At 41.3% G+C, this 21,371-nt stretch overlaps 1 protein-coding gene and 1 long non-coding RNA gene across 2 annotated transcripts in view; one reads left to right on the top strand and one right to left on the bottom strand.

The window, feature by feature from the left end:
* LOC117877079 overlaps positions 1–21,371 on the top strand; it is a 49,065-nt gene that overhangs the window by 4,450 nt on the left and 23,244 nt on the right. Inside the window, exon 2 of the long non-coding RNA XR_004645603.1 lies at positions 5,898–5,957. This is a non-coding gene — a long non-coding RNA (uncharacterized LOC117877079). The remainder of the gene's footprint in view (positions 1–5,897; positions 5,958–21,371) is intronic.
* Positions 14,648–16,920, bottom strand: FIBIN (fin bud initiation factor homolog). The gene has a single exon (XM_034769841.1). It carries the CDS (start codon positions 16,389–16,391, stop codon positions 15,753–15,755), a length of 639 nt encoding a protein of 212 aa, XP_034625732.1. The 5' UTR covers positions 16,392–16,920; the 3' UTR covers positions 14,648–15,752.

Here is a 21,371-nt window from a genome sequence, read left to right as displayed (position 1 = left end):
AATATATAAAGCTTAGTAAGTAAAATAAATGATTACTTAGCTATTAAATGGGCCAAATTCTCTCCATTGATTAATATAAAGCCTAAGTTCTCCATAGAGTTAGAAAAGATGTATGTCTATGTAAATAAGAGCTGAGTTCCGCACCTCCTTTGTTATAGTTTCATAGTAGAATCTCCTCACACAGATATATTCCACTTTTTATATTCTGATACTTCAGACACAGAATCTTAACATGTTTCAGACAAACTACATTTTATAACATATGGGTGAAAATCCTGGCCCCATTAAAATCAATGTGAATTTTGACTGGCATAACTCCATTGACTCCAATGGATTTATATCAACAGAGAATTTGACCGAACATGTTTATAGGTGAGAGACCTGAATCATCATGATACTACATGGCATCTTAGAAACAACAACTAATTAATTCTCACAAAGTGTAAGACAGATAAGTTGTATTACTCTCAATTCAGATAAGGAAACTGAGGCACAGAGAACTAAAGGGACTTGGTCAAAGTCACAGAGAATCAGTAGCAAAGCTGGGGTTAGAACTCATGAGTTCTTGGATGGCAAGCCTATGTTCAGGTCATTAGACCATGCGTTAGACAAGATACCATAAAATACTAGTTCACCGATTCATTCTGACCTTCCATATAATGCAAGTAATAGAATTTCACCCAGATACATATATATGGAGCCCAATGACTTGTGTTTGACTAAAGCATATCTTCCAGAATGGCAACCATTCTTCATTTGAAGCTATCAAGACATGGTGAATCCACCATTTTCCTTGATGAAGACCTTTTATTCCTTTTATGGTAGGGCCTTATCTTTTCAAAAGCACCCAATTTGATCAGCAGACTGAGATGATGTGGAGATACTTTGTAGTGGGTTACTCTGCACGACAGGCCGAAACTGCACAACATATGGACACCCTGGCCATTCCTCTTCAGGCATGCAATTTCCTCTAGTTACACTCATTACAGCAGCAAGGAGGGCAATAGTATAGGAACATTTATGACATCTCTATGCCACTAGAGGATCCCCTGGAATTAGGATAATCCTGGGGCAAATATGCTGGTTCTACTGCTAGATTCTGCCTGTGGTGTGGTACAAAGTGGCTGCACTGCACTGAATGATCTGTCCCTTATTCTGGGACTTAATGTTGCAGATGATATTACTGTCAAACAACTCTGCTGTGAGCACCAACCCTCAGAAAGCTGAGCTTTCTATACAAAAATCTAAATGCATTGTTTAAATGCCTTCATTTATCTGCTGTGCTAAGTACCTCTGGTGCTGACAAATATGTTAATGCTCCATTTATTTCAATGGAATGTTTGTTGTGGGGATTTGCTAGTTGAGATTTCTAACAGGAGAGAGAAAACCTTTTACCTCTAGGTCACTGGCTTAAATCCAGCTGAAGGTAGTGATGGTGTAAAGCTCTTACCATTGGCTGCTCAGTGGCCTGTGTGAAATGAATTTGGTACTCATTGCAGTTTTCAGTGGATGCTGAAAAGGTGTCCAACTTGTAATAAAACACCAAAGCATGCATTGATTCATTGGCATTGCAACTGGGCTTCCCTGGAAGAAGCCAAGAAAATTCTTTTATCAAACACTCCTGAAGGGAACAGGGAAGCTTGCACTACCAGTTGCTTGAGATGTATCTGTTCTGTTGGTAAATAAGGTCCATGCTGTTGTCTATAAAGCACCTGACAAACTGGTGGTGCTTCTATGTAAATAGCAAACAGACAACCTCAGTTGTAAGCACACTCAAGCCAGCATGTTTGACAAACACCAAACATTCACAGAGATTAAAAATTGGATAGTTTGCTGGAAGCAAGCATGAGCAAAAGCAGTGAAAGAGTTAAACGGCTGATTAGAGAATGAGTTCTTGTAAGTGTTTTAGCAATTAGAATGGACTCAGATTGAATTTTTTGACATATAGGAAATTAAATGTTTTTGTTGGTAGTATTATTAAATAGTAATCTTCATGTGCCAAAAGAGTGTTGTAATGCATTCCTAATTTTATTTTGTACAGCAAGAGTAGCAAGACATCATTGCTTTCAAATTATGACCCAAATCCTTTCTCCGTATTTCTTCTCATGTTCACTCCTTGCTTTCCCTCTCTTTCTTTAAGGCTTAAACATGCTCAAGCTGTCTTCCATTTCTGTTTTTGTTTGTAATTTCCCAACGAGCCTATTTTCCTATTGAAATGATTCTGCTGAAGGCAGGAGTTTGCAAAGTATAAACAAATTGTGACAGGGTGAATGTAATTAGATAGGTTGGAAGTTTATTACAGACAGATAATTTGGCTCTTTTTACATATACAACAGGTTACAAATAATGCCTTAATTTGGATGAAAGTATTGCTGGTTTAATTATATATATTATTCCAGAACTTTCATGCAATTTACTTACAGAAAAGTCCCCAAATCACATAACTGTAGATATTTCACAGATATATTGAAAAAATATTTATAGGTTATTATATACATTAATAACCAATATGTTAATTTTTTACATTTTATCGAGGGAAAGGGTGATAAGAACATCGTGTAGTGTGGCTATGCTGATGTTGCTGGAAAAAAACATTTTTAATTTCCAGAGCTCTTGACCTTGTAGTCTTAATGTTACGTTAACACTGGAGTTTTGAGTTCTTTTCTTTTCTTCTATGTGCAATGCATCCATTGTTAAATGTACACCAGTAGATTTAAGAACATTTTCTATTGCACATGCTCAGTATGCAGCTTTTAAATGGTCATTTTTGCTAAATAACAAATGGGGCAGAAGAGGTTCAAAGTAAGCCCTGTCTAAAAATGTTTGTTCAGAATTTTTGTAAATGAGAAATGTATATTTTATTCAACACACATAGACACAACCTCAACAAACTCAAAAACAACTGAAGAGATTTTGATCAAACATTAAGAAAAATAATTACCTTTGTACAGAAATCAAGCTTGGACAATTTCAACCCGAAAGGTGGATGTTTTGGCAAATAATGAGCATGGACAGCAGACAGAACTGAAATGATTTTGCAGCTGTAGGTCCAATTCTGCAATGAGATTACTCCAAGTAGTAAGTATTACACTCAATATTTCCAGGATTGAGCCCTTTAAATTTATAACATAATTTGTGATATAATAGCCAAGTGGAAAAGTATCATATGCAAATGGGAAAAAGGCACACACCCTTTTAGATTACATAATCATTCAGCAAAAATATGACTCATTACTGTTACCCTTCTATTTTTTGAACGTCTATAAAACAAGGAATTTTAAAATAGAAATGTCAGAAGTACTGTGTAATGGAAATCTGGAACTCATTTATTTTACAGTACATTCACATGTCTTTGTTACTTTCACAATATCATTTTACAGAATCCTGTACTGTAGGATTAGTTTATTTATTTATTTATTTCCCCTAGACCTGATTCTGCCACCCTTATTCACATGGAGAAGTACCATACTGTATGGGTTGTCCCTTTGATTTCATCTGGGCTACTTGTGGTGTAAGTGACTACTCAGTATGAGCAATGGTGGCAAACTCAGATCCTTTGTAATTAGTAGGCAAACTACATTGTGAACTCTTAAGTCAGGGGATAGCATGCAAAACCAAAAGGGAAACAGAACTTACTAGGTAGCAACGTCTAATTTTTATCCAGTTACCTTGTTAGAAAAAGCGTATGGGCTTGATCATGCCATTTAGACACAGCCCATAGTGCTCTGTTCCAACTTTGCAGAATGCCTCCCAGTGCTCCCTCACATGCAGAGAGGCAATTCTATCTTGCAGGTACGCCGGCCATGCAAGAGGTACAAGGAGGGATCCTTACATTATGCACCCACTTAAGACCCAGGCAGAATTTAGCCCATTGCATTTGCTTTGGGCCTGATCTTGCAACTCTCACTCACATTTAGTAGCACTTATGCAAGTATTCCTACTGAAGTCAGTGAGAATATTTAAGTAAATACATACTACTCAACCTGTGTAAGGATTGCAAAATGAGACCCAATGGAAAGCCCTTTGGTGCAGGGACTGTCATTGCTATATGTATGTACAGTGCCTAGCACAATGAGATCCTGGCTGAGGTCTCTAATTGCTAATGCAATATAAATATAAATATAAAAACAATAATGGGACTAATTCTCTGAGCTAGAGCAACAGAACAGCACGAAAGGGCTATAAAGCTGGTGTAGCTGGCTACCTGAGGATTCCCCTGGGATAAGCAGTTCCATACCAGCCCCACTTACTGCCCTCCTTATAGATGGTTGTTGGGGAGAAAGGAATGCAGTTGCACTCCAATTATTCCCAACAGTGGAATGGATCCTTTGGGCCATGGGCACAGGGTGAAAGCAGCCTTGGCCAGCTTCAGACCAGACTTGGGACCTCAGTCTCCAAATCACCTACACAAAAGTCTTTGATATTAGATTAGATCAGATTGAATAACGATAGACAAAAATTCTAGAGGTAAAGGGTCAGAACACGCCTGTCAGGGACAGCCCAGCACAAGAGGCAGTGCCGAGCCATATTACCCTAGGTGACAGGCTTTCTGAGAAGGAGTGTGCCTGCTACTACTCTCCTTTCCACAGGCACTGACTTTCCAATGTGCTGGGGGTTGCTCGACCCCAGGCCCTGTCCCAACTCCTTCCCCCAAGGCCCCGCCCCATCCCCAACCTTGCCTCTTCCTGCCCCGTTCCACCCCCTCCTCCGAGCAGGCCGTGCCCTCGCTCCTCCCGCCTTCTTCCCCAGAGCCTCCTGCACACCGCAAAACAGCTGATTGCGGCAGGCGGGAGGCCCTGGGAGAGAGGGGGAAGTGCTGATCGGCAGGGCCCGTTGGCGGGCGGGCAACACTGGGGGAAAGAGGGGAGCCGATAAGGAGATTGCTGGTGGATGCTCAGTACACACCACTTTTTCCCCATGGGTGCTCCAGCTCCAGAGCACCCATGGAGTCGGCACCTATGCTCCTTTCTGCAGTGCAACCTGCTCACCTGTGTGCCCTGTTCCCACTCTAGCATGACTCTACCCACTATGAGGTACCTAACACCTTCAAGGGTATAAGGATGGAGCTGCCCTGCTGTGATCCTAAGAATCCTCATTCATGCAAATAGCCCATTGACTTCAATACATGAGTGTTTGGATTTGCAGGATCAGCAGTATATTTGTAAGGAAAAGTGACTCAATTCTATTTTTAATTTAGAGCAAAAGGTAGCCTTGTGCACTAAAACTGGGCCTGAGTCACTTCAGCGTTACTGCAGTTTTACACTGGCATAAGGCCGGTCTTTTTAGGTCTGTTTCAAGCTGAATATGGCAATGATCTTGTATCAAACATTTGTATTTGTTTCAATATATAGAACTGATTAGAATGAGGCCTTCCCCTGGGAAGTAGATGAGTTTTACAGTAGATGAGTAAAAGAGCCAACTCCTTTTTGCTGGCCTAGGAAAATTTTTGTTAGGTTTACCCAGAATTCCGAATACCCAAGCCAAGCAGTCTACTGCTGCTCTGAAGAAGTAGAAATCTGGTTATCAAATTTGCTAGATCACTTGCATGTTCTTAAAGATAAAAGTCTTCTTAAAATATTAATCATTTATGTGATTCAATAGACTAACAAATGGCAGCTGGTGCTGTTGACCGAAACAGGGGAATGTCTTGGTCTCAAGTTCATCTCCTACCTGTATCTATCACCGGGGGTTTGTAATTTACATAAAACTTAACAAATAAAGATGCAGTGAAGGTTTATTTAAAAGGAAGCAAGGACCCCCAAAGCGATAACCAGTTAATAACCAATAGATAATAAAAACAAGGCAGGCTGTACAATAAGGAGACTTTGCCCACAGATAAGGGATGATTACAATACCATCTCTTGCAGCTTGATTCACTGATGTTCTTTTCTCCTCAGGGTGGTACCGCACAACAGGAAGCAGGATCTTGCAGCAGGATCAGATGATTGTTCTTTCAGGTAAGCTGTTAAATCCCTCCCGTTTCTTATATCTGTGTCATCGTGTGTGCAGTGAGCGAATCCTATGGTAGATGGATCAGATGTGTGTAGTAAGTCAGTCCCTTCCTCAAGTAACCTGTGTGGGGTGAATGGCCTACCCTTAATTGCCAGTTCTGTACTCTACCACTCAGACGGTCGGCCCCGATCTGATCTGTGCACTGCCTTATATAGCCACTAGGTTAATAGGCAGATTAAATGATTGACAGCCGCTGTCTTTCCTTCCTAAACAGAAATAGGCACCAAACTAGACCAAGGGGAGGGACAAGAAGGTCAACAAAAATAGACGCCTTATTGTCCTTTTGAGGATTCAAGATGGCCTTAGAATTTATTACTCTACCGTGCTATGTATTATTTAATACACAATCCAAGATTAAACTGAGGCTTGACATCACATAGCATTTAGAAATAAGTCACCTTATTATGATATGTCACCCAAAAGCACAACGAGCAATTTTAGGATACAACAACACGTTAAGAGCTACTGCAGAACCTTTATGGATGTTATGGTGTTATAGATGGCTTGCCAGACAAAGTGTACACATTAATGTGATATGTAAGTAGTTAGTGACATCTTTCTAGCTGATGTTAGTGAATCCAGGATATGAAATTCATAGTTGACTGAACAGTGGATAAATTCTCCAGATAAATGACTGTATTGTTACAAGATCTGTTGATAGTACAATGGATTCCTGGATTTAATTCTTTTCCTAAAGACTCAGTGTTCCTGGTTTTTAACATCAGTTTCCTACTATAGCTTGTTTTAAGGTTAGTCTAAAAAAAATCAAATGAAAAATGTATAACATGGTATCGAGTGTATTAATAATAGATTTGTATATTCTGATTAAATAACTGACAGTGGGACCTGACATTCAAAATTAGTGGTAGCAGAAGTGACGATGTAAACTTTGAAGAGGCTAGAAATGGGCCATTAGGTACTGATATTAAAAGCAGTCCGAACAGACAGATAGACGGAAACATTTGTGCATACTACATCTGTTAAGAACAAAATCAAAATTTAAGCAGAAGAAAAAAATGTGCATAATGTTCATGCTTAGGGCTTAGTTTTTCCTTAGCAGTCCCTCCCAAATGGGTACTACACACTCAAAGTAAAGATAAATTCTGCTGCCCATACTTCAGTTACTTCCTTCTCCTACTAGCACATCCCTCAAGACATCCATAGAGCTTTGTTCTTACCAGATGATGAGCAACCTCAACCTCCTTTGGAATGGGTCCTCTTCCACAGTCAAAGGGTTATAATGGTCATGCACAAACCCTATTGAGTTTTGTGGGAGTTTCATATATGGGTTGTGGGTATGTATTGAGATTATGCATAAAAGTGTGTATGTATGTGTTTGCAGGAATGAGGTTTAAGGCTGTATCAAGTCTTTTAACCTGGACTTCAATTCAGACAAGTATTTGCCCTATACAAAAGAAGAGTCTACACATTTTTACTCCCACAAGTAGTCCTGACTTACATGAGTAGTCTCATTGAAGACCATAGGACTGCTGGTCTGATTGGTGTCTACTAATGCAATTATATGTTTGTAGGATTAGAGCCTAACACAGTTAATCTGAACTGAATATACACATTATGTGCAATATGAGTGAGTAAATATTACAAAAAGAATCTTATATTATTCATTTTATTTTATGTAGCTTCAGTGATGCATTTATTTGCATATATATGTTTAGTGCAAAGTATGTTGGATTACAATGGGCATAAGGATCGTATTTCAGTGTGAAAATATCAAAATATGAAAATAACTGGGAAGAAATTAAACTGAGTTTAAATGTTAATGCATCACATATCATAAACTAAATTTATATTAAACTAGGACAGATTCTAATTCTTAAGGAAGGTCAGGTTCTGGTGTCTCAAGAAGTTTATCATGTCCTTCTAAGCCTAGATGTTATCAAAGAACTATCCAGTAATATCAAAACAATTTACATGAAGGATCTTTTTTGTCACTGTCCAGATATGTGGCTATTAAGCTCCCAAATAACCATTATAAGGAAAATAAGGGATGATTAAAAACTAAGGGCCTGATCCACAGCCCTTTGAGGTTTTTCTATTGACTTCAATGGACTAAATTGTGTAAATTATGGTGGTCATATATTTGTAGGAAGAGATGATTTATTAAGGAGACTGAAAAACCTCTTGAAACATTGACAGTCTGTTTATTGTAAAATGTGTTACCAGTGAAACAAAATTTATGGTGGCAACTGCTGCTGCAGTAAAATGTGGAATGTGTAATATGAAATATGGAAAGTGTATGGAAAATATGATTTAAGTATGGGAATTCTTCTGTCATCCTACACTTGCCAATCTTAACTCCGAATTATGACTTTCTCTCTAAGCCAACCTTCCCTACAGATTGTTTTCTCTCCAAAATAAGTTCAAACATGACCAACTGCTCTCACATGGAAAAAAGGTTCGGCATGTGTTTCTAAGTAAGAACATAAGAATGGCCATACTGGGTCAGACCAATGGTCCATCTAGCCCACGATCCTGCCTTCTGACAGTGGCCAATGCCAGGTACTTCAAAGGGAATGACCAGAACAGGGCAATTAACGAATGATCCATCCCATCATTCAGTCCCAGTTTCTGACAGTCAGAGGTTTAGCGACACCCAAAGCATTAGGTTGCATCTCTGACCATCGTGCTTAATAGCCTTTGGTGGACCCATCCTCCATGAACTTATCTAATTCTTTTTTTAGCCCAGTTATAGTTCTGGTCCTTACAACCTCCCCCGCAATGAGTTCCATAGGTTGACTGTGTGTTGTGTGAAGTACTTCTTTTTGTTTGTTTTAAAACTGCTTCCTATTAATTTCATCGAATGACCCCTAGTTTTTGTGTTATGTAAAAGGGTAAATAACACTTCCTTATTCACTTTCTTCACATCATTCATGACTTTATAGACCTCTATCATATCCCCCTCCCTCAGTCATCTCTTTTCCAAGCTGAACAGTCCCAGTCTTTTAAATCTCTTCTCATATGGAATCAATTTGTTGCCCTTTTGTATCTTTTCCAATTCTAATATATCTTTTTTGAGATGGGGCAACCAGAACTGCATGAAGTATTCAAGATGTGGGCGCACCATGGATTTATATAGTGGCATTATGATATTTACTGTCTTCTTATCTGTCCCTATCCTAAGGGTTCCTAACATTGTTAGCTTTTTTGATTACCACTGCACATTCAACAGATATTTTCAGAGAACTATCCACAATGACTCCAAGGTCTCTTTCTTGAGTGGTAATAGCTAATGTAGACCCCATCATTTTATATGCATTATTGGGATTATGTTTTTCAATGTGCTTTACTTTTCATTTATTAACATTGAATTTCATCTGCCATTTTGTTGTCCAGTCTTCCAGTTTTGTGAGATCCCTTTTAATTGTTCAGTCTGCTTTAGACTTAACTAATGAAAGTAATGAAGTAATGAAAAGGGATGTACGTACTGAACACAGTTGCCTTTTAAGAAGAAAAGGTGCACTTGGCATTGCATTTTCTAATGAGAGAATGCTAATGACATGTTGCAAACAACCATGGTACCTCTTCAAGGTTCAGCAGAACTCAAGTACAACTGCAATGTACAAGAATTTCCAAGACACATTGTTAGGAGCTATAATCAGTGATGAGCTGCCAAAAACTTAACAACCGGTTCCCTCCTCACCCCACGAGGGGGTCGTGGCCAGCCCCCTGGGACACTTGCCCCATCCACCCCCCCCCCCTCCCCCCCCACCGCCCCCCCCCGCCCCCTCCAACCCCTCCTCTCATTCCTGATGGCCCCCCCCGGGACCGCTGCCCCATCCAACCACCCCTTCTCTCTGTCCCCTGACTTCCCCTGGAACCCCTGCCCCTGACTGCCTCCCACTGCTTCCCCCCTGGGACCCCTGACTGCCCCATCCAACTCCTGCTCCTTCCTGACTGCCCCCCCCGGGACTCTTGCCCCCATTCAATCCCCCTGTTCCCTACCCTCTGACCGCCCCAACCCCTATCCACCCCCCCGAATTCCCCTGCCCTCTATCCAACACCCCTTCCTGCTCCCTGCCCCTTTACCGAGCCCCCTGGAGGTGGCTGGCGGCGCTACAGCCGTGCTGCGTCGGTCCAGGCCGGGCGGCTGGAGCTGGGGCCAGGGCTGAACCGTGCAGCTGGAGCTGGGGCTGGGCTGCATGGCCGGAGCCTGAGGCCGGATGGGCTGCGTGGCTGGGGCCGGAGCCGGGCCGGGCAGCTGGACCCGGGCCGTGCAGCGCCTGAAGCCAGGCCATGCTTGCTTCTTAGCCCTCCCACGCTTCCCACACGAACAGCTGATTCGTGGGAAGCGGGGGGGAGGAGAAGTGGGGCGGAGCATTCAGGGGAGGAGGCGGAGCAGAGGTGAGCTGGGGCCGGGGCCGGGGGCGGCGAGGCGAGCTGCTGGAGCTTTACCGGTTGTTAAATTTAGAAGCCCTTTTAGAAACGGTGGTTCTAAAAGGGCTTCTAAATTTAACAACCGGTTCCTGCGAACTGGTGAGAACCGGCTCCAGCTCACCACTGGCTATAATAGTTATGGAAGATAGATGTTCTCTCCTTTACAGCTTTGTTCCTTAAACTTGGAATTCTCCAGTTGTTAACTGATGTTGTAAGCAAGAAGACTATGAAGAAAATGAAAAAAATCCCAATGTTATTTTCTTTTCTAATAACTACACTGGTAAAACATGGAAAAAGTGTGTGGATGGTTTATGTGGCAGGTTCTCTATTTGTGTCAGTGAGGCATACATTTCAGGAACTGAACATAGACCCATACTTTGCTTGTTTTATGGCTAATAGTTGGGCAAAGATTCAGGAAACAAATTTCCTTAACAATCTTTAGGCAAACTATGTTTTTGCAGTTAGACAAATTCTAAGCATAGTGTTTACTTCATTATTCATAGCTGTCAAATTTCTTTCACTGAGGGTTCCATATGCAACCCACAAAAACAAGGATTTTCTGAGCTAAGGCTAAGAATCAGATTATGCTCTGTCCTTAGCTCACCCTGTTGACTACTACCTTACTGTACACAGTGTAATGATCTTAGAGTGTCTTTTTCTCTTTTCAGGTGCAAATCTTGATGAATTGCTGTGCACTGCTATGGATATGAGCCCAGTTTAAGCAATTTCCACACACCAAGTCTTTCAGAGCCACCCCATATCTTTAAAATAGTTCTCCTCCCCTCTGAATGTTGTATCTCTGAGAAGAAAATACCTAAGGTACAAGAATGTTTAGGACATAGAACTGACTCCAGATGTAAGCTACGCGAGGGGGATAAAAGCAGTCTATTTACTGACTTAGAGCATCATCTGTAAAGTTTTGGGGCTGAGTGAGTTAAAGCCTCCTTCAAAACTACAGTAACAAGCTTCTTTATGATAGTTCCAGATAAATGATTTGCTTAAAAAAATAACTCCATCACCTGATTCCATCTGCTCGTCAATAAACTGATAAAACACCAGCTTTGAAATGAGCTGTAGTGGATGGGATAGAGTCATAACAGAAAAAGGCAGCTTGCTCTTAATTCAGCCTATTACTTTTTTTTTTAAATGATTGAGCACCATATGGGCTGCAATATTTTGACATAACGATATGAGTTACTAAGTAGAAGTAATTGCTGCAATCATTCAGTAAGGTCTCTTATTTAAAATCCTCAAGAAATGTTCAACGAGAAGCTTGAAAGTATATGTTAACCCCTTCAACATACATACCCAGGAGTTTAAAAACAAAGGACAAGACACACAGTTGCTGTAACTTGGTACACCAGCTGAAGAACTGGCCCTAGATCAAAAAAAAGAAAAGCAAGTAGGCTACAAAGTGAACTGCAATCCTCTGTCATTTTTAAAAGGCCTTAATTGTAATTTTAAGGGCCCTAAAAAGCCAGACAAAATCACTGATGATCCAGTCCTGCAAAAAACTTTGTACCAGTACAGTTTACCACTGACTTCAGTGGAATTACTTGCTGTAGTAAATTCTATACCCATTGCTAAGGCTTTTTAACCAGTCCAAACCCCTGTACTGATGCATTTATAATGGTTTTAAAATGGTTGTATCAGCCTAGTTTGTGCCTACACATTTATTGACACAAACTGAACAGATACACACCCAGTTTAAATACATTTAAGTGTTCATCCACGGTTTTGCATTGGGTTAACTAAATTGGTTCAAAATCACACCTTTAGATAAACAGGTGAACTTTTTATAATCCAGACCTAAGTGTTGGCAGAATCAACCCCCCATTTTATTTGGTACTCATCTTAAAAATGGCAGAGTAGAATTTTTTCAAACTTTAGATAAGCAACATTGTGTTAATGACTTAACATTGTGCTAAGGCCTGATTTGCCATTCCAATCTGAAGTATATTTAAAAACATTTTTGCTGAGATATAAATATCCAGTGGAGAGATTTGTCACAGAAACTTGATCACACTAGCATGAATTTCAAATAAGTTTAGGTGTATATACATACACAGGGACATTGATCTGAATGTGCAGTTATACCAAACATCCCTGGATAATTCCTGCTTTGGAAGTAGCTACTCTGCAAGCCTTTACCTTCTTGACATTGTGCTGTGCGTTGCTTGATTGCTTGGAAGGACCAAATAACATTGTGCTACAACAAATCCTCTCATAGTACAGCTAAACCAATTTAACGTAAGCTATGTTCAAGAGAACTGTGTCTGAGACGATCTTTCTTGTAGGGTCTGAATAGAGGTATAAAATGGTTTTAATAACCCGTAGTGTGGATTCAAGCCATGTTTGGCACCTCACTTCCCTTAATAAGGTTTATAGATGATATTGTGGCCAGTGACTTATTAAACTGAGACTCTAAAACTCAAGCTTTAATACTGTTTTCCAAAAAGCTGAGAGGGGAGAGGCCATGGAGTGAGCCTTTACATTAAATTTAAAAGCAAAAGGCTAAATTCATCTCTGGGGTGACTCTTGGCTCAGCGGAGCTACAAAGTTATTCTTAAATAATCTTAGCACAAATGGAGTTATAGTACAGATGTATTTGGCACAAAATTCTAAGCGGATGAGATAAAGAAAGATAGGAAAGACAGTGAAGTATGAATTAATCCCCGCAGTTCTTTGAGGTATGGTCACTAGCCTAGCTCAAAAATGTTGGTGAGAAAGAGTAGTGTGGACTCAAAAGCAAAACACCACAAGTAGTAAGTATATTGCCTTTAGGGACAGCTTCTACCACCTTTTCTCACATTAAGTAATATCTTACTCTGTGAACAGTCCTATTGAAATGAATGAGCAGCATTTTCAAAGAGGCCTTAATGCCGGATTTCCAAAGGTATTTAGGCACCTGAAGATACAGATAGGCACTTAGTAGGATTTTTAAAAGTGCCTAGATGCCTACCTCTCATTGATCTAATGAGAATTAGGTGCCTATGTGCTTTTGAAAATCCCATTAGGCACCTATCTGCATTTTTAGATGTCAAATACCTTTGAAAATCTGTCCCTGACTGAGCACTTTTGAAAAATTTACCAAATGACATTAGTTGTAGAGTAAGGTACTGCTAAATATGAGTATGGTTGGCAGAATTGGGCCCTACATGTTTACAAAACAACTTTTGTTGCAACTCCATAAAGTTGCAAATTCTATATGTTGATTTTTTATCGGGTGTGAGCGCCAAAGAATCTGCCGTAGCCACTTTCTTTTAGCATTACTTGCATTGAGCAGTTGTGTGCTGAAGAATTTTATATTTTTTAGTAAAAAGCAAATTCTCACTAGGTAGGCACTTCATATTCCAGCAGTTTTCCTGAAAAGATATGTTTGACAACCTTGTGATTAAAATCAGATATAGACTCATATAGAACCATAAAAGAAAATGTGTGCTTCAATTTTGTGTTCAAATATTTATTAAAACAACACATGAACAATTATTATTTTCACCCAAACAGTGATCCTGCCGGCATTACCAATAATGCAGTAGCTAATATTCCACCCAGTTGATTAAACACTGATGGTAGTAAATATTAAACCATAATGCAAAGACCTGCTATGCACTTTTGCTATTGTCTAGGAACACAAATAATTTTTAATAATAGATTAGCTAGCAAAAGTACAGAGGTAACCACAAATAAAAATCACTGTCTTGGAACAGACAAAACCTTTTATCGGGTTTAGAAAAATAAGGCTCTAAAAGTCTAGGGTCTGATACTACAAACACTACTGGGAGTAGTGCTTATTTCTGCTTTCCATTTCTTATTTAAAGTTACTCACGTGTGTAAGTTTTTGTAGGGTCTGAATCTCAAATGCCTTTTCAGCTGGCTCTTGGGGTTTGGTAACTTAGAGTCACATATTAGCAAGCCTTAAAGAGTACAAGGACTGCCAGAATGGTTTTCTTCTATCAAAACACAAATGAAAATCACAGCTTTAAATTATTTAGCAGAACAGTATTTTACATAAGCAGAATATATGTGCTCTTAACAAACCAAGAAAGCTAAGGATTTATTAGCAGGCCAGAGGGCCTATATTTGAATGAGTAAAAAAAATATCAAAACAAGAAAACAAAAGTGATTCAAGAGATCCATAGTCCAGTACATATGCATTTGAATGTGTTTTGTCCATATTTATGGTAGTTGAATCAAGAATCTAGCTGAAAAAGATGACATTAACTAATGGTAGAAAATCTAAAATGATAAGGTTACTTTATTGTAATTAGAGATGCACAATATAATACAGGGTATTTTTTTTAAATATTGGGACACTTAATTTAAACATACCTCTAAACTTCAGCTTCCTATACATGTGCTAGTTGTTTACAATTTACAACCCATAACTTTAAAAAAAAATAAACCAGAAATCAAATCTTATAAATACAGTCCCAGAAAGAAAGTTGTGTGTTAGTGGGAGGTACATAATAAAATCTACAGAACTTCAGAACCCACTTCACGTGTTATTAAACTGCAATTAGGACCTATTTTGAAAAAAAGAAGGCCTGATCCTCTGCTGTTTGGTATCTTGTGCAGCCGTTTTATATCTATGCAAAGTCCTTGTAAAATGCTAGCAAAGGGCAGGTTACAGCACCTTTACTTCTACTGAGTAGCACCTTACTCTGTAAGTAAGCTTATTATTTTGAAATCAACAGAGTGTCTTCTGGAACAAGGTGCTGCTACTCACCATCAGTAAAGGTGGCAGACTCTGTGGCAGCATTTTATACTTACTTTGCATAGGTGTAGAGTGAGGACAGAAGTGCAAGGCAAGTAGAGTAGCAGGCCCATGATATTTACCCTTTAATAACACTGTCACAGCAATGTACTAAATCTCCCCATTAACTGATATTTGCTTTTAATTTTTTTTCTATATTTAATCTAAACAAGATTTTATGGGGGGAGTCCCTCATTTTGTGCTGATCGGAATGTTCGGCACCATGCAGGGCCAGACTGCAACCTTCCTGTTGGTGTTAAGCAGTTACCTGCAGGACTTCACTGGGACAAGTCCTGCCAGCAAACGCTCACCAACCTGCCTGATTCTCCACTGTCTTGTACCTGGGTCCTATAATTTGTGGCAGGGAGAGGCCCATGGGTGAATGCAAAGAGCATGGTGAAAAGCAGAGTCCCCCTCGCCATGATGGGCACCGAGGTGACTCCAGGCTTGTAAGTTTGGCTTGGTTTTGTCATTGCCACTTCCCCTCCAAGGAGAAGCCCCCAGCTGGGACGCCTGTGCTTACTGCTAGTAGCCACCACAAGAAACTGTTTCCCAACCCAATGGCCAGGTCTCTGCTGCCCCACAGGCATCACCCTTTGAGATACTCGTTCCTGAGCCTGTTTAGCCTGGCATCGTGGCTCCTGACAGTTAAGGAGAGCAGCTCATACTTATCCCGGAGCCCTGCGGAGATGTCCAAGGTCTCCGTGAGCAGGGCCCGGGTGTGGACGAGCATGGCCTGGAAGTCATCATTGAGGCGGCTCTCCTCCTTGCTCTCATGCTCCTGGCCCTGCCGGAACTTGCTCTCCAGCTCAGCCAGGGACTTGTCGGAGTTGGAGTAGGCGTCGCCGATCTGGTGGGACTCCCTGCGCAGGTACTTGCCGTAGCTCTCCTCCCCATCCAGGTCGTACGAGATGCTCCTGCTGATGCCCTCCAGCACCCGGCCCGCATCCTCCACCTGCCGGCCCAGGATGGTGAACTCCTCCCGCAGGGAGAGGCTGGGCCCGCCGCCCACTGGCCCCTGCTCCCCGCCCAGGCTGCAGCGCCGGTGCTCGCTTACCCTGAAGAGCAGCTGGCACTTCTCTGGGTCATCGTTCTCCTCGTAGTCGCCGTCCGGCACGAAGTAGTGGTGCAGAGTCCCGTTGGACATCTCCGGGTGCAGGGGACCATCGAAATAGCCTCGGCACAGGCTGCCCAGGCAGCTGACCCACAGCAAGCGCAGCCCCAGCATCCCGGGAGCGGGAGTGAGCCAGAGGGGCTCGGAAGGGGCGCAGAGAGATCGGCTGGTCCGAGAGAGCAAACACGCGCACACGACCCTGCCCGGCTACCCCCCTGATCAGGGCAGCTTAGGGAGCCGCAGCAGCAAAGGCAGTCCGCTTCCTCCAGCCACTCCTCACAGACTCAGCATGCTTCATTAAAGGCACTGACTTGGCTCCAAATTGTATCCAAGGCTCCCTAGCCAGAGGAGATCCCCTGGAAGATCCCCTACTGCCCTGACTTACGTCGGGGATCCCCCCCCGCCCCTTTTCCAGGGCTCAAGCAAAACTTTGTGACTTTCTTCTTTTTTTCCCCTTCCCCCTCCTCTCTCTTGCCGATGAAATGTAGCAAAGCCGAGGGGGTGCAGAGGAAGGCTGAGATCAGATGTCTCCGGAGCCCCAGACTGAGCTCTTTGCTACTATTTCTTTCACATCTGGACTGGTAATGTGGAGCTTTGCTTTTGGCTAATGCTATCCCTAGGATCTCTCTGCTCTCAAATTACACCAGGGTTCCGTCACTTAAAAAGCCAAGAAGCGAGTTTGGAAAGAGTCCTTACAGTAGGACTCCCTTATTAAAGCCACAGTACCATGCATACGTGTGGGTCCATAAAGATCTGCCACTACTATCAATTCGTGTTGAAAAAGTAAATACGGTGTTCAAAAGGGAAAGTGTCACCAGTCATTAAACAAGTCAAAGTTTTGGCAGCAGTGAATATATTAGTTTGAAAAGATTAGCCAGAAATACCAAAAAGATTCCCTACTTAACTAGCATCTTCTCCCTTACAATCCCTGTAATTAACATTTCTTGAACACAATCATTTGCAGAAACAGCAGTGTTTTATGTGCTTCCTTTTAAGTAAGAAGTTAAAAGGCTTGATTATTGGAGGTAGAAAACAGGCTATACCCTCTCCTCCCTTTAAAAATTGAGCAATCATAGTATTTTTTTAAAGTGTTTCACTATAGTTCCATATAGGCTTCAAAGTGTGGAAAAATAAATACAGGATGAGAGGTCTGGAGAGATTAAAAGAAGATATCTATTCTTTCAAAGCACACAGTTAATCACTGATAACAGGAAAGAGAAAATAAAGGATATAGAATAAAGCTTTAATATGATAAAACTTTCTAGGTTAAAGCTGAAAAATGAAATTTCATCTTATCAGGTAACATAAGACTATAAGGATGGCCATACTGGGTCAGACCAAAGGTCCATCTAGTTCAGTATCCTGTCTACTGACAGTGGCCAATGCCAGGTGCTTCAGAGGGAATGAACAGAACAGGTAATTATCAAGTGAACCATTCCTCATCTCCCATTCCCGGCATCTGGCAAACAGAGGTGAGGAACACCATCCCTGCCCATCCTGGCTAGTAGCCACTGACGGACCTATCTAATTTTCCATGAATGTATCTAGTTCTTTTTCGAATCCTGTTATAGTTTTGGCCTTCACAACATTATCTGGCAAAGAGTTCCATAAGTTGACTGTGCATTGTGTAAAGAAATACTTCCTTTTCTTTGTTTTAAACCTGATGCCTATTAATTTCATCGAATGACCCCTAGTTCTTGTGTTATGAGAAGGGGTAAATAATACTTGCTTATTTACTCTCTCCACCCTAGTCATGATTTTATAGACTTCTAACATATCCCCCCTTAATCTTCTCTTTTCCAAGCTGAAAAGTCCCAGTCTTATTAATCTCTCGTCATATGGAAGCTGTTCCTTATCATTTTTGTTGCCCTTTTCTGAATCTTTTCCAATTCCAATATATCTTTTTTGAGATGGGGCAACAACATCTGCAAACAGTATTCAAGATAACCTGTTTTTGTATGAAAAGCTGGGTGCATTTTTGGGAAAAGTTTTGAAAAATAGTTATATTTCTCTTCTGGGGCAAAAATACACATTTTGAATTTTTTTAATCAATCACTATTCTGGCTGGTTTCAGCAATTAGGTTACTGGGGATGGTGGCTAGTATGTAACCAGTTTTTAATTGTCAGTGGAAGTCTCAAGCTAAGAATAAGGTAAGAAGAAATTCAGCATATATACGCTCTGGAATTGCCCCACCTCTGTTAATGTGGTCCCTTTGACATAAATATTTCAGCTATAGACCAGTGTTGAATCTTTTTGCATGTTATAAGATTCTCAGGCACATGGGACCTGATCCAGCTCCCATTGGCTGAACTGGGAGTTGTTTTGGGCCCTCTGCATTTCTCATAACTATTTTGGTCATTTAGGCCCAGATCCACAATGATACTTAGTCACCTAAGTCTCGAGCTTAGGGACCTACATCCCAGTTTAGGCTCCACTGTGATCCGCAAAACTTCCACTGAAACCTGTAGGTGCCCAAACTCACTCGGTCTAATTTTTTGCCATAAAAGTTCCCTAGGCACCTGTGTTTCTGCCTCTAGGCACGTGCACTGGTGCCTCCCTCTGGGCTCCTGGATACCTATCTCGTGCCTAAGCCTCAGAGCAACTCACAAACCAGGGGAAGACAGGCATTCAGCCCCCTAACTCACATGCAGGGCCTGATCTGGTAGGTGTGTCAGAGGCTGCCTATCAGATTGGGTCTCTCTCTGTATCCAGGAGGTGGTGATATCCACGCTATAACTTTTAGCTCAGGGGCTAGCACACTCACTACAGAGTCATTCTCACCCATTCTTCCATTTCCTCTCTGGCCCATTCACTATTTCAATATTTAACCATAGTGGAACAGTCATTATGATGCTCATCATTGCAATGCCTAAGTCTCTTCAGGGAATCTCACCCTTATTACTTAAATCTCATTGACTTTAATGGGATTTAAGCACATGCTTTTAAGTGATTTGTTGAGCTGGACCCAAGGCAAACAAACAAACAAAACCAGATAACCAATATGACTCGGATAATATTTGCAACCCCCCATGCACCTTGAGTAGTACTTACTCACACCAGCCATCCCAGTACACTCAATTAGGACAACTTGCATATATACTTCAAAGTGAGTAAGGGGTTCAGAATCAGGCCCTTAATTTTAATCCATGTATTTTGCATTGCTAAAAGCCCTATCCAAAACAACCAACCAACCAAAATACCTACACACTTGGAAACATTTTAATGCTTAAATTTGTGGTTAAGTTTAGAAAACTGTCATATAACACAGGGTGGGCTTGTCTAAGCTTTTGTGCTTTGGGTGTTTGTAAAAGTTTTAAAGCTTATTCATCTAAGCTTTCTTGGCAGCCTTCCTTTGGTTGGTGCTTGCTAGCAGGAGCTGCCTCAAAGAGCCTCCTTCCTGGGATGCTCTTATTTCACCTCAAATTCTCGTTGGTTCCCAATTCTTTCTGCCACACATAGTACTTTATCTGCATAGGTCTCCTTCCAGGCAAGTTCACTGCCAGTCTATGGGTTTGGCTGATATTTGGGTTGAGGTGGTCTCTGCTTTCTAGCTTTCTGGAAACACAGTGCTGTAAATCACTTAGCTATAGCTTGGACAGCATGCAGTTGGTTTCACTATTACAGAAGCAGGCAAAAGACTCACTCTTAGTATTGTTGTTGCTCCACTCTCTGTAAATATTAAGACCTTGAAAATATCCCGGAATTTTAGCAGCATTTTTGCCTTCTTTGTTTATAGAAGATTAAGTGCTTCCTTTTCAGTTCTGTTGCCAGTGTTGCAATTGCTGGTTCCTCAGTCCCTGGCTGTTTTCAATCTTATATGTATTGTCCAAACTCTTAATTAAATACTGAATCAAAATACAACTCTGCTCCCTAGGGTATACTTTTGGAATGCCTGCTTCTGTAGGAAGATGATGATACAGGCTTTATTACTTCGATGACTCAATATCTGAAGCCTGAATAAAAGCCAAAGCTTGCTGTAATAAGACAGGCAGCTACCTTATTAGAGGCAACATCTACATGTTTCTGAACTGGGACACCACAGTAGCCTAACTTTTGATCGAGAATGCAATTAAAGTAGTTATCAAACTATAAAATACCTATGCCCATGCCGTCGGGAAGAATAATACTTTGCAGGGATGGATATTGTCACTTCCAGCATTCCACGGTAAAGAAGGCAAATGCCTTAAAGATGAACTGAAGAGTTTTTCTAAAATACATACATTTTAAAACGACATAAAAATCCCAAACCACCAGCACTATACATGTTTAAACTGAAAACATTAAAAATGACAAATAAGATTTTAAAACAAGATAGTTGAAAATAATATCCTGCCCCTGCTTTACTTATCTACCAAGACCTGAGTTCCAGTTTCCGTGTTTTCCTGTCACAGTTCAGGGTAGCAGCAACACCAAAGCACGGACAGAACATGGACATGAAATTCTAGGGCACAAACCAAAATCCTAAAGGCAAAGGCCCAGATACTCTCCTCTGCTGTGGGGCTCAGAGGGCAGTAAAGCGAAATAATAATACCTCAAAAGCACCAAATGTGGGAGCAGTGTCTTTGCATACGTTTCCTTCCCTCCAGGGACCTCACAAAAGTCAATGTGTGTGAGCTCTGTGAGATCAGGGCTCTGTGCAATTTCTGAGTGCATCCAAGGAGCAGGTCTTCACTGTGGTATGCTCCCATGAAGATTGTGGGTGAAATCCTGGCTACATTGAAGTCAATGGGAACACTCATTGTCCACTGTCCTGTCACACTGGGTTTACAACTGCGTAAATGAGAGCAGAATCTGATCTACTGGGCAAATTCTGCCCTGACTCCCCATGTACAGTAATTCCTCACTTAACGTCCTCCCGCTTAATATTGTTTTGAAGTTACATCACTGCTCCATTAGGGAACATACTCATTTAAAGTTGTGCAATGCTCCCTTATAACGTCCTTTACAAGGGAGCATTGCACAAGTTCCTCTTCTCCGCCTCCTTCCCCTCCCTGCCTCCCAGCACTTCCCCCTTAGGACTTTCTGGGACGGAGGGAGGAAGGGAGGGAGCGAACGGGGAAGCTCCCCCCCCCCACCGGCAAGCAGGGCCACCT

This window comes from Trachemys scripta, chromosome 4 (genome assembly GCF_013100865.1).
Source record: "Trachemys scripta elegans isolate TJP31775 chromosome 4, CAS_Tse_1.0, whole genome shotgun sequence".
Taxonomy (NCBI): Eukaryota; Metazoa; Chordata; order Testudines; family Emydidae; genus Trachemys; species Trachemys scripta.
Note: the sequence above shows the minus strand (reverse complement) of the source record. Positions and strands in the feature narration are given on the sequence as shown.